Raw genomic sequence first — 22,116 nt, 5'->3', positions numbered from 1 at the left:
TTGCTCTGTTGTTTTGGGTCCCCTCTGTCTGTGACTCCTCTGGTTCCCGCAGGTGAGCATAGAGGTGCTCTGAGATAACCCAAACCCCTTTCACCCTGCCAGAGTATCTTGCCCATGAGCCTTCATCCCACTGCCATCTTATCTAGTGCATTTCTCCACAGTGGAGGTTCAGTTCTCCAGAAAGATTTTCCCCTATAGTCTTGATTCTCTCATCAAGCTGTGAATAGCTCCCATTGGCACTGCTACCTGAATCGTAGCCACCCATGCTAAACCTTATGTAGATGCCTTCTATTATGTAGAAACCTCAGAAAGTGGATCCCCGAATAAATAAAGGACCCAATTTCAAACAAAGCAGTCCTTTGGGATTTGAAATATCCTGCAGTGCTATATCCACTGGGACACAGAAGTGTCTAAGTGCACAGTCAGAACCTATTAGAATTACGCTTATTCTAAGAGAATAAACCAGTTTATCCTGACAGGATACAAATTACGGAGGATTTTGTGATTAAATCAGAATTATTCATACCAATTTTGCATGTTCAAAAATCCAGAAAAATAAGAAAAGATTTCATGTGATGGACAACCTGAGTGGGCTACGTGAGAGCTCTAGAGACAGATTATGATACCATCAGGAAAGAGCTTAAAAGGAACATGACAGAGTGAGTTCAAACCATGGTAAATGTGTTGTTGTTGTTACTGTTATTAACACTATTCCCACAATTGTTTGAGATGTCGTAGGTATTTCTCAGACATACAAGAAAGGATTATATTCGGCCAGGTAGTTCATAGTGGGATATGAGGTTTTTTTCAGTTTGACATGGAAACAAATAAAATAAACACAATATTGGCAATTACTTTGCTTCCTGTTGAGAACACGTTATGTAACTATTCTGGCTTTCTTTCCTCATAAAATAGGGTGGAGAAGATGATAGCTGTAGAGAAAAGAATAATATGAAGACATTCATCCATCCTCCAATAGTTCAGGGAATCACATTTGGCAGGTACAGAAGTGGTGTCCTTGAACTTATATAGCGTCACAGCAGAAATTCTTTATCGCATGCCACACTTTGATAAAAGAGAAGAATCAATAAAGCAGAGAATGTAGACTGAGCAGCTGATGCTGAACAGAATTCTTAGGTGGCAAAGGGTGTTTGAAAAGAATATAATAAGCAATCGAAGTTTCTCAAGTCCTCTATAATAACCCATGTCAAATTTCAATTACCGAGGGGGGGCCTACAGGATGGTTGCTCCCGATTTATACCAAGATAGGTAAGAATAAAAAAAGCAAGCACTTAAGGAATGAAAATTCAGCCATAAAATTGTAGAGGATAAAATGTCAACCAATAATTAGTTTAGGCGATGGAAGAGAGCGCATTATGTTTGAAATGGGAGAGCACTTTCAGGTGATGTGCTACTGCACTGGAGCCAGTGCAGCAGAAGGGGACTGGAGAGGAGGAGCTGGTCCAGTGAGGTCCCATCGTGTGTGTCCTTCCACACATCAGTACACCCAGGTACAAATCACAGCTGTCTGGGATGAGAAGTAGATCATTTAGCTGTGTCTCATCCAATGCAACGTGCGCTTCCTAGGCAGATGTCTTCTTTCAGGGGTGAAGCTGAACAATTGGCAAAGCTCCAGTGTTTCATAGAAATGTGAAAAAACCTCAGAAGCTAACTTGTGCAGCAATGGGGATGTTTTGGGAGGAACCCACTGGTTCCCTGTTGGTGAAACCTTTTGGCAATCAGAAAGCTCTGTGAAGCATGGGATCCATACACAAGAAATACAGAGCAAGAGAGATCTAGTCTTGTTTCAAACCTCTTTAGGTATATCCAAAACATTTATTGATCACAGACTCATTTTCTTACTTATACAACTCTTCCATGGGTATATCAAGTTCCATCTCAAGAATATTTAGGTTTCTTGCCCTTACTGCTCTCTTTGAAAGATCATGCCAATGTGTGATCTCCTTGAATAGTTAGAAAGGTTTTATTTAGTTTTCAGTCTAAACATACTGCTGATCAGATTATAAAAATTTGATCTCACAGTCATGTTAACCTTTAACTTAGTTCTTTTTCCATGTTGTTTATCTCAAAATCTATTTATAAAGGACTTGCATATTGTTTCTCCACTCTCACACTGAAAAAACCACGCTCTTTTTATCTCTCCCTAAGACTGATATTTCTGTAATTGTTCTAATAGCTAGTTTGCACTGATTCCAGTTTAAGCTAATCTTTCTCAACACTGTTGACTGGAATTGTATAAATATTTCACACAAAATCTTACCAGTGCCTTGTCTAGAAGTCCCAATATTTCCTTCTCTACTAAAAATGTCACCTAACCCATCTGAACATTACATTATCTGTTTCCACAGCTGCGCCGTACTGGCAGCTCTGGCGCACTGACAGTCTATCAGAACACTTGGATCTTTTTCCTCCTCTGTTGCTTTCAGCTGATGAATCCTAAGAACATGATTTTGCAGTTCACATTATTAAATTTCTATCACTGCAGGCAAGAAGGTCATCTAATTCCTGTGTGATGAACTGATGCTCCTCAGTATTGGCAATACCTTATACCTTCCAGCTTTGTATCACATGCAAACCTTTGAGGCTGGGCCTGATCATTATTCCTAATTCATGGAAGTATACATTAAATGGTATTGCTCCAAAGACTGATCCCTGGGGAACACTGTTGGGTAATTTGCTCCATTCTTATAACTCCTTTTTTATTATAACCTGTTGCTCCTTGTTCACATTGCTTTTGTATTAATCCCTATCATCTCCACTTTCAGTAATGATTTCCTATAGAGCACTGTATCAAGTGATCTGTTTCAGCTTCAATAGACTGAGTTCACTGCATTATTCAGTTCTAAAAAGACAATCACGTTACTCAAAACATGCTAGCTCAGTCTGACATCCTCTACTTTGGTAAACCATGTATATTTTTTCACATTCTGTTTGCCTCCCTACAATTAATTGTTATTTCCTTCAAAATTTGTTCTAAGACTTAGCATTATACTGAATTTTAAAAACACATTTTAGAATATATATACTTTCTAACAATACTTTTTAGAATATAAACATTATATTTGCTATACTGAAGTCCTAGGCAAGCTTTCATTCAAATTTATTAAACACTGGCTGCTTTTACTTGTAATTTCACATACCAGTTATCTCAGTAAGCTAGGGAAGAGTTTGTATGTATCCCTCAGTGTTTTTTGCATTAAGAAATACAGTTTGTTTCTCCTAAGATATTGTGATTTCTGTTAACCTGATTCCTTTATATGTCATTCCCATCTGTCATTAGCCTCATGTAAATCAAAGCAAAAGTCCTCTTTGCTCACTCTGAAGTTAACACCATCTCTTGTTTATTAATAGATCATTAAAGAAAAACATCTTTTACCATCCCTATGCCTTTGATGGAACTCCTCCATCACTGGTGACATTTATTTTCTGCTTTATGTCTGGGAAATTAAAGTCTTCTATAAACAAAGAATTGTGTTTATTATTTTTGTGTCATTTTACATCCCTTATAATTTATATCCAAGTTTGAATAGAGGAAGGAGTCTGTAAAAGATCCTCAGCACTATCCTTCTGGGGCAGTTAGTGTCATCTCTTGTCCCAGAGGTTTCCACCCAAACAGAATCTATTTCATCAATGTGATCGCAGATTTCTTTACACTTAGCCATTTCCTTTATGTTCAGAGATACCTTTCCTCCCTTGCTTTCATTCCTGTCTTTCCTAAGAAGCTCCCTATGCAATGCATTAGTGGGAATATTCTGTCCCCAGCTGAAGTGCAGGAGGCATCTCCATGCTCCAGCAGAGTTCTATAAAGACCTTGTTGCTTCTGATTTCTAATATTGCCTTTGGCATTGCCATTCTGTCTATGCAAGACAATTTTCAAAAGAGACGGGGCATGTTCCATCTGAGGCATGCAGAAGAGAAGCTGTGTACTGCCAGTGGTCAGCTGGTAACTGAATATTTTTCACAGTCAAAGATGGTCTGAAATAGACATTTCATTATTTAGTGTCTGTCTGAACACCCTGACTCCATAGGTCCTCAGGCCCTGACTACCCACTCAGGGTTATCAGAGAGAAGTATTAATATGAAGTTAGAGCACAGAAACACTCTTTTTCATGCTTATTGATTTGTTCCCCTGTGGATATAATTTTTTTCAGTATTTTTTCTGGCATTCAGAGCCAATGAGAATAGTCAGGGTGCTTCCTACAGAGAGATCTATTTGAGCTAACGAGTCATCTCTATCTCTTATTTGTTCTTTACTTCTTCAGAGAAATTATTTTAGCCACATCATGAAGGCATTCACTGAGATTATAAGTTTCAGCAGGGCCAGGGGCCGGGGGAGAAATGCACTACAACTTACCTGATCCCCTGAATCCACCAGAGATTTGCTTCTTGGCAGTGAGTTCAACATCAAACAAAAACTAAAGGACCTGTTGACAAACGACATTGCTGAAGTTCTTTTCACCCCAGTCACTTGTGGCTGCACACACCCAGCTGCTGTTGTTGGGAGTGCCTCCTCCAGACAGAGCTGGATGATGCAAAGCATTTTTCAGATGTTTACACAATGAAGAATTGCCATCGTAGGGTCAGGAGCAACTGTTTTCAGAAAGTAAATATTCTGCATTTCTATGTTAGATAATAGCTAAGGGCTGCATGCATTGTAGCTGGAGCCTAAAGGGAAAGCATGGCAGTGAGGCGAAAGAGGTATTCTTGTCTCCTGAATCTGGATGAGATTTCTGCTGTGTGGTTCAAGTGATGTTTCCCTTTCATCTGCTACTACTGGCTGCAGTGCATCATGCTTAATTTTTCAGAGATGTAAAATTAAATTAGAAAGGGGGAGAGCAGCAAAAGGTTCAGTGAATTGGAGAAAGAGTAATAATTTTCTATCTGACTCATCGTCAAACCATTCCATCAGATCAAAAATAGCTCAACTCCTCTTCAAAGATAAGTGCCAGCAACAGCATCCCAGCAGTTTCACAATGTTTACAATTTAGCAGCTGTGGTCGGGACTTCTGCATTTCTCCATGTAGCAAGAACAGTCTTCTTTAACTACAATGTTATGAATTCAAATACCATAACTCTCCTGCCTGTTATCTGATAACACTTTTTGACTATGTTTCACTACTGTTGTTCTCATACCTTTCCATTGTCGTATGTTACTTACAGAAAGGATTGGCACTTACCTGACTTACTGTAGCTGCAGACGGTTTAGTAGGTCTTCATTAGTAGTTCTCAAAGTATATTAGGAGGTAATTTCTCAATAGAAAGGATAAGAACAGAAAGTTTAGTATTGGAATGTCCCACTGGCATATCTGTGGGCTCTGTTTGATGCTCAGAATATGTTTTGAACAGATGTTTGGTCAGAGTCATGTCTTTTGAGGAGTTTGGGGACTGACTACTTGCAAAAGGACAATATGGTTTAGTCGTAGCACCAGTGCAATAGTGTTTCTAAAATCATAGAATGATTTGTAAAGAACTTTTGACCTGCTGGTAACAAATTTTATATGCTTTATTCCCACTAGCTGAATGGCAGGAAACTATCTGAAGTTTTTGTCTTCTTAGCAAGGCACCAGATAGTCTGCATGAGGCTCTAAGAGTGAAACATCTAGAATGAAGACAACAGGCAGCACAGTCACAAGGGCACAGAATGAGTTGAGTAGAATTGAATATCGAGTTAACCTGATAGTACTAACATTCATTACATTGCACAGTGTTATCCTAAGCTTGCTTCTGGCTGGAAGGGACAGCCAAAGGGGAATTTATACCTTCAGTGAATGAGATTGGAGGGGATATAGATATGAAATGGTCAGCTGGAGGAAGTGATGGAATCTATCTAGACTAGGACAAAGCCAGCATCCTTCCTTATCCTCAGGAGTGGCCAGCTGCTAAGAGATTTGCAGCATGACTGAAGTCCTTGTTTTGTCTTCTGCCTAACTTCATTAAGAACTGAAACATCTTTTTGCCTGTTGCAACTCAGTTGAAGTCAACAGATTTGCATGCAGGAGTTTGGAGCAGAGGCTGGTATGCTGTCTGTTGTCAGTTCTCTTTGCATGCTTCTGCTGACAGGTGGGTGAGACAGGAGGGCTGTTCACATGGGGGAAGAATTACAGGTGGGAAATGACAGCTGAAATAAACACTTGATCTTGTGCCTGTAGTTTTAGATAAGAGTGAACATGAGTCTTACCCGAGGGTTGGTGAGCAGATCCAGCTTGTGTGATTCATGAGTATTTCCATGCAGTCTATATAGTGCTCCTTGGGTTGTAAGGTCCACTGCACAGATATGATTTTGTCCATGATGTCAGCTCTTGGGCAGTATGTCACTGCAAATACTACCAAAATTAAATGCTGATGAAGAAAATTGGGCAATTGTGTGCTCTGTTTCTGAACATCATCTTTCAGCTCCAACTCAGGTGGCATTTTGTACATGTAGCAGTACATGTGACAGCTTAAGAGAGATGACAAAACAAGCCTGAAACATTAATTATTGTATGGGCACAACTACATGCTATGTAACATGTTTCTTAGAGATACCAGTGCAAATATATGATAGTACTAATGGTACTATCATTGATACTGTTTGTATTTTAATAGTACATAACTCCCAATATATGTCCCAGGTCCAGTTAGGGATGCCTGAGTGGTTTGGAAAACCAAGTATTTTTGGTGCCTTCTCAGTCAAGGCAGTTATCAGTTCAGCTATTTATAGTCTACATCATCAATCCAGGTCTTTTCAAAGCATTATATTCACACTATGTTTTTGACAAAAAACTTTGCAATAGGAACTTTCATTCTGATTTTAACTCTTTCAGGCAGTATTACCAAATCAGGATTGTGATCCTATAAGATGCATGAGTCAACATTGGGACACATATAGCTGAAGTTCTTCTGACTGCAGAATCAGAGTTCAGAGACTTGACTGACTTGTGGGATAGAGAAGCCTTATACAGTATCTCACATCTTGTTCTATAATCTGAAGATACATAACATGAGTTTCCAGGGGATGTTTGCTTGAGAGTTGAGCAGAAGGGAAGATCCCAACAGCCTAGCCTATTATTTAGTTTCACCATAGATTCATTAGGAGTTAGGAAAAATGTTTTATAAGTGATCACATATTTGTTTGTTCAAAACTGTATTGTAATGTGAATTACATACCAGTGAAAATACAGAATAATCATTCCTGTTTACAGAACCACAGCTGCACAGTCTAGACCTCAATTTCCCCGAAGTCTGTGGTATTTATTTAAAGCTTCAGTTTTTGACCTAGATCCAACTCTCATTTCTGAAAGCTACATAAAGTTCTGACTTGCAGCAATTTTCTTCTTAAGGTCGTTAATGTATATGTATGTAAAATCAAGAATTTCAGCCCCTTATGTGAACTATATAGTATTTTCAAGAAGAGACATAATTTCTACATAAAGATATGCACAGGATATTGCAGACAGGGGAAAAAATGTGTGGGCCACATATATTTGTTATTAACTGCTTTAACTTGACTTATCTGGTTTTATAAGCAGCATTGTCAGGGGAATTAATTGCATCAGAGTCAGTGGAGAGAAAAATCAAGGAAATTCTACTCACAACAAATTAAGATTTAATACTGCAAAGTTGTCATGTGTATCAAAGGCTGCTGAAAGTCATGTTGCTGGGAACAACTAGGGGGCTTGTTAATGCAATCATGATCATCTTTCTGACAGAAGCTCACTTTTGGGAAATGTGATATGAAATTTTCCTTAGGTTCTCATCTCATTCCCATACTGTTTATTTCACTCTTAGTGTGCTCCCTCTAATTTCTCAGTTAGGAACTCATTTTTCAGCATCTACAAAACTGTATAATGAATGATGAGCAAGTCTGAAAGGAGTCTTCAGTGAATGCAAGTTACATCTTCTTTTCCTAGTTTTGGGAATGGGGGTTTCCTCAACTAATTTGAGTTGGGGCCCTTGCATAAATAGGGTCATGTTGTGCTTCTAAACATAGCCACAATAGAAGGCAGATCCCTAATTTCTGCTTCTTGTAGTTCCATTTTGAAAGGCTATTTTCTTCCTAGCATGTCCTTTTTTAGGAGACTAAGCCCTAAGTGGGTGTATTTCTTCCTTTCTAGTGATTTCTACAATATATTATCAGTCTCTTAGGGGCTGACCCTTCATTCTGTGAATGGCCGGAACTGCTATTGAAGTCTGTAGTGGTTAAAAGAAGTGCAAAATCAAAGAGGTATTCTGCTGGCAGTTTAAAGCCTTACAGCATTTGTAGCACTAATGTAGACATTGTTTCTCTGGGATTTTATGTGCATTCTTATGTATGTCTATCACATGCAAATCTATCTGTGGAATTCCTTTTCCATCCTTCCTCAGTAATTTATTTTTTGTAAGATTGGGCAGGAGCCTGAGTTCTTTTGCCAAATGTAGTAACATGAAGCAAAAAGCAAAAGCATATCAATAATAATGTAGTAGGCAGAGAACACATGAATGCCTGTTCTGCTTCAAATCCATTTGACGATGTCTCATTTATGCCAAGATTGCTCTACACTGATCATGCAGAAAACAATCAGACCCAGTATAAGAGTCTCTTTCTTTTCCAGAGTGGTGTAAATAAACATGACTATAAATGATAGCTGTTCCCAGTATTTCCTGGGCCAGATGATGAATTGTACTCAAAATTACATAAACAAAATGCATGACCAATTGCATATTTTAATTTGTAATTATCACAAGTGCATATGCTAATTGCTTGTTATGCAGTAGCATAAAATAAAAAAGCCAGTTTCAGTTTTCATTGTCAGTACATTTTCAGTGTACAACTAATTTATTGGTCCTCTGAATGTAATGGATATTCTTTCTCTGTGTGGATGATCTATATATATCTATAAAGCCTTAAACGCAAGATTCCTTCAACCCAGGGTCAGAAAATCCATAAGTTATTAGGTACGTGTTGTGTTCCAAATGGCGACCTTCATATCTGTGTCTTACTTAGCTTTTAGCCTATTTAACAGTGGGCTGAGCATTGTGTTTTCATTGTACAGCACTAAGCATACTTTCTCTGATATTCTGTTATGTCTTGCAATTCTGTACAGCAATACAAAACTCTGCTTAAAGGAAGCAAATATTCAGAGCCATCTGGAGATGTACTTAATTTCTCAGTGGTGGATAAAACTGTATTTCAGACAAGGACAGGAATGACAGAGCAGAAAAGCAGTTAGAGCACATATGAGAAGCAACATAGACTAGTGAGCTCTTTGGACACTAAACCAATCCATGGCAGAGCTCCTATGTGTTTCTCACTCAGAGTTTATTCTAACTATAAGGAGAACTGTGTACATTAATTGAGGCACCTGCATAAGTGCCACAGCACCAGAGGCTACAGAGAAGGTTAGCCTGGGTTCAAGCTGTAACTGGTGCTGTTCACATCTCCATGGGAGTCAGTGGCAGGTGATGGTGGGGCACAGACAGGATCTCCTGCCTTTCAGTGATCACCTTGTTGTAGAGGACTTCCTTCTCCACTTTCTCTCCTATTAGTACCTCCTCTACGGGATGAGGCTCCCAGTAGATGAGACCAGAAATCCTCAGCATGGGTATTTCCTCTCCAGTGGGTCTGCCCAGGCAGGGAATCTAGCTCAACATGGAGAATGCTACCAGATTGTTGCCAGGCTTGTGTTTGCCAGCTGGAGCAAAGCACATTGCAGCAAGGACATGTGTACAAGCCCATTCCCAGTGGTGGGACCAGCTAATTGTTCAACACTGGCAGTGAAGAGGAAAGCTCTTGTAACTATCCTGGTCTCTAACAGCTGTAATCAAATACTAGACAGAGGAAAAAACAGACATGATTATGCACAAAGAGCAGTGCAAGATTTTTATATAAGATAGGAATATTTAACCTGTAGGAATGTAATATGAGTTGTGTTAATTTGCTTGATAAAAATAATATTTTCTGTTACTTACATTCAGTGAGCCAGCATTTTTATACACGTCTGACAAAAATAAATGTGTCTAGAGGTTTGTGTGGTATGAAGATTGTATCTGGGTTAAATTAAAAAGTGGTCCATACTGTGTTGGATGGTTAAGCTGTAAAATTTAGCCAATGAAAGGGTAAAAGTGATAATACTTTTACCAGCTCAGCAGTAAACAGAGCAGGTGCAAGCCATGTTTAATCCATGACCCCTGGGAAATGGTAATGTTAATTTCTGTTGTCTTCCTGTGCCAGATGTCAGGCTCCCCAAATTTCTAATTGAGAGCACTAGCTAGAAAGACTGATAAGGCACAACTGAGCACCTGTGTCGCATCAAAATGAGAATAGCTCTCTTAACTGCTGCTTATTGTAATATCCCACTGTAGGCAACACCTGTGGTATGACTTTATAAATAGATAACCTGAGCTGTGTTCACACAAGGTTAATTCAGGAGTTGTCAGCTTATTAGGCAGCTTTCCAGCCATTTGCTGATGGCACATGCTCATAACATAAGAGGAAATCATACTCAAGTTTATATGGTACATTATGACATAAAGTTGTTATTTTTTTCCCTTATATTTAGAATTCCTAGTCTGTTTCTGCATTAAAAGTAAGTTTCAAGTAGATGTGATTTTAACATTTTCTAATGTCTCGGAGTATGTTACCTGCCATGTTCTAAGAACATTTGGATAGTTAAAATTACTTAGCACTGGTAGCATATACTTGCAGAGAAATTTAATTTTGGCAAAGGTGCTGTTAACTGTTTTCTCACCTAGTTTAATCTGTTATCATGGTTTTTTCTCAATTTACAGTGATAGTCACTGTACCCCATGGAGTTTACAGCACTGAAACAGCACATCCTTTTGGTATTGTGTACAGATCTGAATAAGAGATCCTCTTGCTGAACATCCTATAGGCCTTGGATTTTGATTAGCTTTGAGTCTTTAGACTGAATTTCCTTCATGTTCAAATAATTGACATTTGGAAATTATGAAGAAAAAAACGCAACTTGTCAGCCACCATTTCTTCCTAATTACTCAGTGTATATGGAGGTTGATTCACGAGATTCATAAATAGTGAACAATTTATCACTAAACCCCTTGGTACTGTTCAGTAGTTATTTAGATTCTGTGTTGTCTCATATATCATAAACATCCTACTAAGGTATATTTATTGGTTTCTACATTACTTTGATAGCAATAGAAAACACCAATTCTCCATAAATGCATTTTTTTGTTTGGATGAATTTTTCCTTTCCTAGATTGGAGAAGAAAATTATAACTACTGACATTTATTGAATGAAATTAGACCTTTTCAGTTTAGTCAAAACTTTGAAAAGTAGCAAAGAGGTGAGCATTTTGAAAAATGTCTTTTGTGCTCAGGTAGCTACTGCTCATACAAGATAGGATCATTCCCTGGGGTTTTCTAGAGTTCATCAGTAAAAATATGAGACATATTTCTGCATATACTTGCACACATGAGTAATATCAATTACATAAGCAGCACTACTCCCTTGTATAGGGCAGAATTAAAGGACATGCAATACTCCTATGATGCTGTAACAAGGGGGGGGGGGGGGGGGGAGGAATATCCCACACAGCGAGTTGAGCTCATTAAGTTGTTAGTATTGGGAGTGAAAAAACAGCTGCAGTATGATCCTTGCTTAAATTTTCACTATATTTTTATCTGTCTCTGTTTTGTAATCCTACTAGTGAAGAAACTTCACCTGTAAGACTCCAAACTTTTAAATAATTTTGCAAACCAGTTTCTGCTGGATTAGTTTTATTAAAAAGATGAGGAAGGGACTGTGGAAGATAGGAGGTCTTTGATTCTTGGATGATTTTTAGACTCTCGGACTGCAAGGATAAGGAAAATAAGCTACGTATTTCAGGTCTGATTGGTTTTTGTAAGTAACCAGTTAAAATTAATAAGTAAACTTTAAAAAAAAGACACTGACCTTAATAGTGCCAAGATTTTTTAAAATACATCTGCAATTTGGTTTTAGTGAGTTGTTCTTTGTCTGCGGCATAACCTTTGCTCATGGGTTTTCATCGCTTTCTCTGTAACAAATTTTCATTGAGGTGTTTTATACCTTTTCCTGTTCTGATTACCAAATAGTGCAGAAATTTATGTTTAATTACTACCTTTGATAAATGGTTCTTGTTCTGAATTTTGTCTTTTGAACCCATAGCTATTAAAAATAAATGAAAGTATCAAAAATTATGTTTTCCAGTGTACATGTGCTGGATATATTGGTTTGTGCTCCTTGCTCAGTTGACAAGATTCTTCCTGATCCTGCTTAATTTGTCTTGATTCACCTCAATTCTTCTCTGCCTAATTGGTCATGTTGAAAATTCAGTGCTCTGGAAGGCAACATTCATTAATATAAGAAGAATAAGTAAGATTGCAAAGCATCAGCATTTCCATACAAGGTAGATCCTTCCTTCCCTTACAGTGCTTCAAGGAACTGTACCTTCCTTTAAATCTTGAATACTTGGATTTTTCTTCCAAGTGTGCACTTTAGCCAAAAGCATCAGACCAGTTGTCTGTATGTCAGCACCTTACTAGGCTGTTTTATTTACCCCTTTCTGGATCTGGCCTCTAGATGCAAGTGCTTCTTTTAAAAATTCCTTTTGGCAGTATTGCAAATTATTTTCAAATTGGGATGCTTCCCCTCCATACACAAAGTGGTCTTAGCCTGAAGTCTTTGCTTATACTTTTACTAAAACTAAGTGTGGAAGCCAATGAGAGACTGTTGAAGGGGAATGCAAGTGGTCTAAGATAATTTCTAGTTTAATTTTGGAGCAGTTACTTAGGATCGGGTTATTAAAGATACTTAAAATGAGAGGGGAGTGCTTACATATGTAAAAAATTGTCCTTTAATCTTCCCTGAACTTTGGCTTGCTCAATGTTAATGAGAACTAGTACTTCTATGAGGGTTTTTCTTAATTATTTTTTATAAAGTTAGGTATAAAGCGGTATGGAAATGGAAAGTATTACATTAATAGGCAGGTTGATCAAGAATACCCTGTTTGATAGGACTCAAAACACAGCTCTGAATAACTCAATTTTTCTCTTTCAACAGGTGACACATTCAAGTGGTGATGTATAATATTTATTAAAATTTAGTATTAGAATTACTTTTTAGAGACATGCAAATCATATTATATCTTCTGCTCAAATGTTTGCTTTCCTTTATTGAAAGGATTTGTGATGAAGGCATTCCTGCTGATCTAGAGGTCCAGAAACAGAGAGTGCTTTTTTTGGCAAGCTTGCGTGAACAGAGGTTACACCATCAAGCTACCTGGCTAATTACAGGACCATTCACTGCAGCCTGTAGATTGTTTGTTTGTTTGTTTTCAAAGAAGCACTGGTTCTATAACTTGTAGGTAGTTTTACTAGACCCTTACACTTAGGCTGAAATGTTGCTGAACTATTCCTTTGCAGGAGTGCTGTTCTTGTCATATTACACCTACAGTGTAAAAACACATGAAGCCTTAAGCAGTAACAGTTGCTTATTTGAGTAGTCTCAGACAGGACAAGTTTGAGAGTTGCTGAGCAGCTTCCACAACTATTGCCTTAAATGAAAGTATTGCATGAGGAAAGCATGAATTGAAACCTCGTTGTCTGATCTGTTGTGTCTTACTTGGTCTGTTTGTGAGAATATTCTTTCTGCTTTGCCTTTTTTCTTTTTCCCTTGACACACACATAATGTATATTTAGACCAGTACTGCATTAGACATTCATTTGGTTAAATAGTTTCTCACTATATTCAGTACTGCTTTGCTGCACTTGGAGCAAAATTTAATAGAGCACGCAGTTTAGTGTTTGCTAAAAATAAATAGGAGAGGGTGGCAAGGAATTTCTAATGTAGCTATGAAAGTTTTACAACTACTTCTTTACACAGAAGTCATCACTTTGCATTTCCTTTTGTGTTAATGGAAATTACTTAGTTAAATCTTCTATTACCTTTGGAGAGAATAGACACATATAATTTCTTGAAATTTTGGTGGAAGGTTCTGTAGGCAGCTTTAAGATACAGATCTATCACCACAGATGTGTCTTTTAGTCCAGCATTAGATAGTTGTCAGTGGCATAAAAACCAGTTTCAAAATTGGCATGAATTGGCATTTTGGCTGGCAACATCATCAGAGAGTAATATGTGGGGAAAGAAATTTGCCCACTCATGACTGTATTTCTTGTAAGCCAGGATGGAATCCTGCTGAGAAGAAATTTATACTGATGTTGGCACTTTTTATGCCTTTTTGAGGGAGTACTTAAATGCTCTTTCACAAAAATTCATTCTTTTGATTAACTCCATTTTTCCATGGTTCAGTGGACTAAAGTGAAATGAATTTGATTCAATAAAGCAAATAAATTAAAATGAATTGAATAAGAGACACTGACAGTTATGACCCATCTTCATATCTTAATGTTAAAACCTCTTCAAAGTACACCTGTTTGAAGCCAAAGTAGGTAGTGCCCTTCCAGATCAGGCCCATCAAAATACAGTAGGTATTCCTGAGTCAACAGAAATGAAATCTGGACTAAATTTTCTGGGACATTAGTGGCAGATGCAAATCCAAATATTAAATATTTCCCAAGAAGAATGTAATTCCTTAATGGATTTACAAGGAATGGATTAACAGGAGCTGCTGGATCTTTATTTAACACCTTATAAAATGAATATAAACTGAATTTTCTACCAGAGATTCAAAATATGCCCCACCATATTTTTCAGAAGTTCATTTCTCTGTGTGCAAGCTTAATCATTTGTGGGAAGAAATCAGAGAGTTCCATTCTAAGCCCATTTTAGAGTGACAGATAGATACTAAGAGGAAAACATTTGACTCAAATAAGCAGTTTTCCTTTAATGATTGTTTTAAACCCAGTATTCTGTAGCCAATTTTCCTTAGGAGGTATATAAAATCATTTTGGATGCTGTAGTATTAGAACTGAGAAAGATGCTTCCCATTATATAAAAACACTATTAGGTCACTTATGACTGAAAGTGGAGGTTAAAATCAGTGATACTTATTTTGCCTCTATCAGGTAGAGGAGCAAATCACTTTGTTAAGTATAAAAAGACAACACTGACAGGCAGAGAAAAGGTTATATATGAAAGGATGAGACATTTTTCTTTTTGGGGAAGGGACAGCAGGGTGTGTGTCTCAACATTCATCTATATGGAAACTAATCTTTCTGCTTAAAACAGTGACCTGGAATAAAGACCTTGGTTCTGTAATCAGCTCTGTTCCTGATGCTCAGTGATACTCTGTTTTGTAGTAAGCAAATTGTGAATCTTTTGGGGCTTTATTCACAGTCACATTGAAGACCTTTAACGCCCCTCTGGCAACTTGCTCAGTCTGCTAGACAATATTCCTTCTGCACCAATAATGTTATAAAAAGTATTGAAGAAAACCAACTGAAAATAAGACCATCAACATCCTTTAGTTGATCCAATTATCTGTCTCTAAAAAAAGGTTTTAACACCTCCCACACGGAACAGCAGCTTCAGTAATTTGGCAATGATAACAGCACATAATCAAGAAACATGAGGCTGTGATATGTGATAATACATCCCATTTTGTGTACAGGAAGAGTTTTGTTTAAGTAAATATATTTTCTTTTTAAGTACCTTTTGGACTACTTGCTATTAGGTTGCTCATCCCATTAGTCTCATATAGTCACTACAAATGTTTAACTGCAGAAATTGCAAATAGGTGAATCGTAACATTCTTGATGACGGCAGATAGGAGATGAGGCTTTCCAGCTTTGTTTTTTTGTGATGTTCATGGTGTATTTGAAGATAGGGAGTAACTGTGACTAACATTTAGAACAAAGGATTGGAAGGTTTGGTTATTTAGCTTCTACCAGTGACTAATTCACAGCTAACCTCAAGTGTACCATCATTATAGAATAGTGCTCTAACAAGTCCTTCTAATGATATGCTGCCATAACTTCCCAGATGGTATTACAACATGATGTTTTATCAGCAAATTACATCAAAGGCCTAACATTCAATTATGATAGGGTGGGTTGGGAAATAAAGCAGTCTGCTGTGTTTAAAATGAAATGAATTGTTTTCACTATTGAAATGAGAACACCCTTACATTGTAAACCTGCTGACAGGCTACAAATGAAGTTTTAAATTTTATGTCTGTAGCTGCTATGAACCTCAAAATTATTTATGTATGGAATTTGCGTGGTCAGTGACAGATCTCAGAAGTACCTTAGACCCTAGAAACTGTAGTGATAGGTACACTAGATTTGCCCATGTAGTTATACCGCAGAAGTACAGTGTAGTTTGAATAACCATCATTAAAAAATGTGGCTATGATGTCACCTAGAAGGAGACACATTTACATTCAGAGGCCCCAGCCCTGATGTCCGTACTCAACAGAGGGAGATATGAGAGAGTGAAGAATAAAGGACTAACCATTAAGTTTCCACTGGATATTTATAGTAAACATAGAGAAAGACCTGGCTGCATGCAGTTTCACATCCGTACAGAGTTATTTAAATTGAGATGGTGACTGTTTGTACATGAAAAAAAATTAATGTGCATATTACGTATCACTGAGTTTAAAAGGAAAGGACCACATTTTGCCTTCCCAGTCCATACAATCTACAGACAGCCAGACAAGGAATTCTTTGGGACTGTTTATTGGTTTATATTGACTTAAAAAAATAATTCACAATAAGCAGCATAATGCATTAATAATAGTTTACAAAAACAACAAAAGAGGAGATCGTCTTCCATATCATTCAAGTAAAATATTTCCCTTGGAAGAAAAACTAATTAGAACATTTCAAAAAATATGGGTCATTTGGTAGTACAATTAGTGAGGGTATCTGGGAGTAGACACAGACTTGGAAAGAGGAAAGTAGTTTGATTTTAAGTACATCCGCATGGTAGGAGAAATATTATCCTAGAAAAAATTCTTAGTGACAGAGAGAGATTTAGGTTTATGTTCTGTCTTCCTGGACACCATATTCCAGGTACTACTTTGAGCACAAAAATTTCCTTTCATGAAGTCCCAAGGCTGCACTCATTGTACATTTCTCTGGACAATCTGTCATCCCAAAGTCATTATATAATCTTGACATAATTAGCCTTTTTGCTAAATTATTTGGAAAATTGAAATCTAGTTTGTTAGTTGTATGGTATTTCCCTATTTCCTCACTATATAGAGTCCCTGATTCCTTAGGATTAACACTTCCATTTATGCTACTTAAAACAGCCACCTCATTTTCATGTACTCTAAATTAATCAGAATTACAAACCTAAACTAGAATAATAATTATTTCCAAATCCTGCTTGTATCATAAATTTAACAAGGTCATTTCCAGCCTTGGAAACACACCGGCTGCAGAAGGTAGTTTATGCCCATCTCTGTGTCTAACTTGAGGCTCATGCTGCTCCTGCCGAGGAGCTGAACTCCCCAGGCCCAGGCCGAGGGAACAAACAGCACGGGGGGCCGCGCGCGCACGCCCGCGCCCTCGGGGGGGGACAGCACAGCGCAGGTGCCGTGACTGCTGCGGGGAAGCTCTGCCCGAGGGCTCCAGGGCTTCTGCGAGGGAACTGCGCTCTGCCTTTTACTGTTTCTCTCGAGTTTCCTCGCTCGGCCTCTGGCACAGCGCGGAGCCGCGGGTGCGCAGAGGGGGACAGCTGAACAGGGGCTGCCCAGGCGGAGCGCTCGGCCATGGCCCCACACCGGCTCAGGCCCCGGGGGGAGCCCCCCAGGCCCAGGCCGGCCTGGAAGAGCAGGACACCGCCGTGGTCTCGGAGACGCGAAGGCACAGGTTTGGGCCTGTGCTCCTCCGTGCGGGGCAGCCCTGCTGAGGGGCCTGTGTCTAGGGAAGGGCCCGCGGAACTCGGCCCTTCAGGGGGCCCAGGCCGCGTTAAGCGCGGCCCCGGCGAGGCCCCGCGGGCACTGCGGAGGGGCGCGGCACCGCGCCCCCAGGTGGCGCTGCTCCAGCTACTCCCGCCTGTCCTGCGCACGGGCTCAGCCAAGCGCCTCCTTCTGCTCCCGCCCCCGGGAACAGTGCCGCCCGCCGGTTGGCGGAGCGTGCCTTCAATCCGAGGGAAACTCCGCCCTCCTCCCGTCTCTCGGAGTGCGGCTTGATTGGCGCCGCAGCCTTCGCTCGCCCTAACTCGCCCTCTGCGGAGCGACTGGCTGGCCTGGCTGTCAATCACGGATTAGCCCCGTCCCAGCCACTGATCCCGCCTCCTCAGCGTGAGGCGCGGGTTGATTGGCGCATTGGGCTATCAATCAGCAACGCGCTCCACCCCCTCCCGGTCAGGTAGCCCGGAAGATGGCGGCGGCGGCGTCCGCAAGGGCTGGCGGGGTTCTGTGAGGGGAGCGGGGCGACGGGGTCCGATGCCGCGGGCAGCCGCGCCGCGGAGGCGGGGGGCAGCGGCTGCCGCGGGGGCTCGCCAGAGACGCTGAGGACCTCGAGCCCCTCGTTCGGCGCCGAGCCTCGGGCCGGGAGCGGAGGACATGCAGCAGCGCGGGGGGCTCGGCGGGGGTGCCGGGCGGCGGGGGGGCGTCCCGCTGCCCTTCGGACTCCGGCGCCCGCTCGGGCTTGTCCTCCTGCTGTCGCTTCTCCTGGGGAGCGGCGGGGCGGCTCCGCTTCCGCGAGCAGGTGCAGGTGAGGCGCGGGAGGCGGCGGCGTGGAGCGGGGCTGGGAGCGGGGGGGGAGGCGGCTTGGCGGTGGGGCCTGCGAGGGGGAGCCTGGGAGCGGGGCGGCGGCGGTGGGGGCCCGGGGCTCTGGGGGCGCGGTGGCGGTGGAGCGGGGGCACTGCGGGATTCCAGCCCCCCGTCCCTCCCCCGTGCTGCGGTCAGGGCTCGGCCCCGCGCCGCGCTCGGCGCTCTCCCCTCGCCGAAGCGTCGGGAAGGGCACGGCGGGGGTTGGGGTTCCCCGGCACGGTGGGCTGCGGCTCCCGGCCTGTAGGTCACGTCTTGTGCTTGTTCCATGGAGCGGCATCCCGCTGCGGATATCTCGGTCTCTTCAGACTGAACTACGTGCCGGCTCCCTCTGTGCGTTTACCCGCATACGTTCTTTCTATAGTGGCTACTGTTCTAGCCTACACAGACCTCGGCGTGATTTTTCTTTTTCTTATTTGTGGATCACCGGGACTCCCGTTCCTGGGTGGAGGCTCTTCAGGGCAGACGGCGCTTCCCTCCTTTCCGGTCAGATTAGTCTGATTCCCCCCGCGGCCCCCCCGGCCCAGTCTCTCTAAATAGTCATGTAGTTCACGTTTATTTGTCTCTTATGTTAGGTAACGCTAACTTCCTTCGATTTTCTTGCCTTTCCTGTTTGTCTTAAAAGTACAAACTAAATATGTCTTGTCAATCATGAGAGTTACTGATTAGAGATTTATTAGTACCGATAGGTAGCAACCATCTCTTTGATTCAGGTGTGTTGGAGCTTTTTTCTATTTCATTGGCACATAGCACTGTATTGAGACTGAATTTTGTTAGGTTTGGTTTGAATGTGTGCTGAGATTCATTTCTAGCTTTGAAGAGTTGAACAGCTGAAACAGACAATATGTGCAGAGAGAAGGAGGAGGAGTGGTGGGGAGGGAGAGATCTGAAGCACTGAGATTGGGTAATTTGGCTGTTGTTCCATGGAAAGTACCAAAACTGGAAGTGGAACCCATACTTCCTTTATTTTTGGATCTATGCCTCTTTCCCAGTTTTTTTTTCTTCCCAGGAACATTTCAGAAGTGTTCATAACTTACTCCCTCCATCAGCCTTCTTTGAGGTCTTCCTTTCTATAAAAGTAAACTTCTGAAAAAGAGAAAACTGTCAGTCAACTCTGTATTTCCTTTGAGACTGAATTATAGTTTTATCATTTATGAAATACTTGAAGTTTGTCCAAATAATATTAACTTGTCATCAAGCTGTAAGATAAGACAGCAGAATCAGTTCTGTGTGGAGGTCTTTTCTGCCTTTTCTGTGTCTTACCTTTCCTGAAATGTGATTAATTTTTATGTTTAAGGGTAGATGTCAGAGTGTCAGCATCCTGTGTTTTCTTTTTTTTTTTTAAACAAAAATTCCTCTTTGCTATCAGGACTATGCTATGTATCTGACAAAGCTGGGAGATCCAAACATAATATGACACTGGTAAAAAGCTTCATTCTCGGAATGAAAAGCTGATTGGACAAAATGCAGGAGATTGTATTAAAGTGTTTGGGGTGTTTTTAATTTTGCTTTTTTGAAAGGTCAGATCAGGCATGCTAAGTGCAGTACTGCTAAGAAGAGTACTTGTGATGTAACAATTGTACTCATACTAATGAGATATTGTAAGTTTATATGTTGGTTTTGGTTATAATTTAGGCCAAAGTGTGTATACATGAGATGTTATCTGAGGTTCAGCAAACTGTCAAATCCTGTTATGGAAAACCCAATGAACTCTGGGAAATTGCTGCTTTCTACTGTATCTTTACCCATGTAGTAAGAAGCAACATACTTGGATTATTCTGTTGGCAGATATTTAGTATTTAAACCTTTAAGGCCTCAGGAGGAACCTTTTTCAGTTTCACTGGCATCACTTTTCCTGGGAAGACTTCCTACTGAATGAAATAATGTGCGCAAATGGCTTTGTCATGTTCTGTATCATCACAACAGCAGTAACCAGTTAGAAAGCTACAAGGACTTTTTTTTCCTTCCTTTGAATAGCTTACCGGTGGATGACAATGAGACTGTTTTTGTCTTGAACCTTCTCTGTCATACTAGGAAAATTTTGTAACCTGTCTGGAAGACAAACCTGTGACTATTTTGCTGCTTTAAGAGTCATGAGTTGTGTTTAAAACCAACTTCAGCCATACTGTGAATTTCTCTCTCATATATCCCATGACAGGTGGCTTTGGTTTCTTGTATTGGGACTGGCAGTCACTGATGGGCTCCATTCTGGGCCTTGGCAGTTTTTGCAGTTCACCGTAGCACTTGGCCTGATACATATGAGTTGTAAACTTGGGAAGAATTTAATGGGCTTTTCATAAAATAATTAGTAACTGCTTTCAGAATTATTTCAGGATCCCAAATTCTTCACCTAGCAAGAACGGTTGCTTTTTTGACAATGGAGAAACATTTTGATGTGTGGTTGCTCTGAGCTTGTTACAGGAAAGGTGGGAATACACAAAAAAAGAAGGAAGGTGTCTGTAGTTGTTGTAGTGAACTTTGTGAAATAGTTCACAGAATATACCCGTAATAAATTAACATTTCTTTTGGGGAGGAAGCTGGAAAGCAGGAAGTGGTGATGGGCAGGTTCTAGCAAGACTAGATTGGATTCCTTGTTCAAAAATGCTCCATTTTTTGGACCTGCTGTGAAAGTATGCCAGACTGTAGCTGGGGAACTGTCAAGTTCCCAGGGCCTTGATCAAGATGACTGATGCCACTCTTTTTAAGTATGGCTTCATAGTGTTTGCAGATGAAGGTGTGCATTGATGATGTGTTCTATATTTGTCTTGCATTTTTGAGGTTATATTTCTTAACTAATTTATTTTTTTTTCTTTTTAACAATAAGGAGAGGAGGTAAAGGAAATAAGGCTTTAACTGTTCCCCTGGTGGGGTTTGTAGCAATTACTATAGGAAAAACAAGATGCTGAAGATGCTACTAGCTAAAAATACTTTGACCAACTTAGATTTAATTTATTCTGTGAATGGAAAAGGAGGATACTGATATGTGCTGTGATAGTTCTGAATTTAAGGTTTCACTTTATACTGGAGGTGAGAGCTGGGGGCAGGTCTACTGGAAAGGAGTTCATAGAATGAAGTGCTGTAGTTGTTTTGAGCCTGTGGAGTATTGATGATTTTACCTGAACGCATCAGACTGAGATGACTTCCACTTTCAGTACTGTGTGGATGAAGTAAGGGCATTGGGAACTGCTCTGTAGCAGCAGTATTTTGCAGCCAAACATAGTTATAACCTGACATGTCTGCTTTACTGTGCTAAAGCTTTACATTTACATTCAGGCTTTCTTTCTGTTCTTCTGACTTGGATTTCCATACTTGACCTTAAGTCAGCTGCCTCTCCAAGAAAGCTGAGAATCTGAATCAAGGCTATGTGTTTAATGTCAGACAAAGTATTTCTACCATCTCTGTGCTCTTTGCAAATACTAAGTAACAGGGTCTCAAAAATATTCTTATTTT

The 22,116-nt window shown here is 40.3% G+C and overlaps 1 protein-coding gene across 2 annotated transcripts in view; it reads left to right on the top strand.

Moving 5' to 3' along the window:
• Positions 1–18,276: 18,276 nt before the first annotated feature.
• LMTK2 (lemur tyrosine kinase 2) overlaps positions 18,277–22,116 on the top strand; it is a 77,110-nt gene continuing 73,270 nt past the window's right edge. For both annotated transcript variants that reach the window (XR_012625213.1, XM_074840538.1), the window contains exon 1: positions 18,277–18,610. Coding sequence is in view for 1 of the 2 variants with exons in the window: in XM_074840538.1 (XP_074696639.1) it covers positions 18,460–18,610 (151 nt within the window). In the remaining variant the exon portion in view is untranslated. The remainder of the gene's footprint in view (positions 18,611–22,116) is intronic.

This window comes from Strix aluco, chromosome 15 (assembly GCF_031877795.1).
Source record: "Strix aluco isolate bStrAlu1 chromosome 15, bStrAlu1.hap1, whole genome shotgun sequence".
NCBI classification, from domain to species: domain Eukaryota; kingdom Metazoa; phylum Chordata; class Aves; order Strigiformes; family Strigidae; genus Strix; species Strix aluco.
This window is presented reverse-complemented; position numbering and strand designations above follow the sequence as displayed.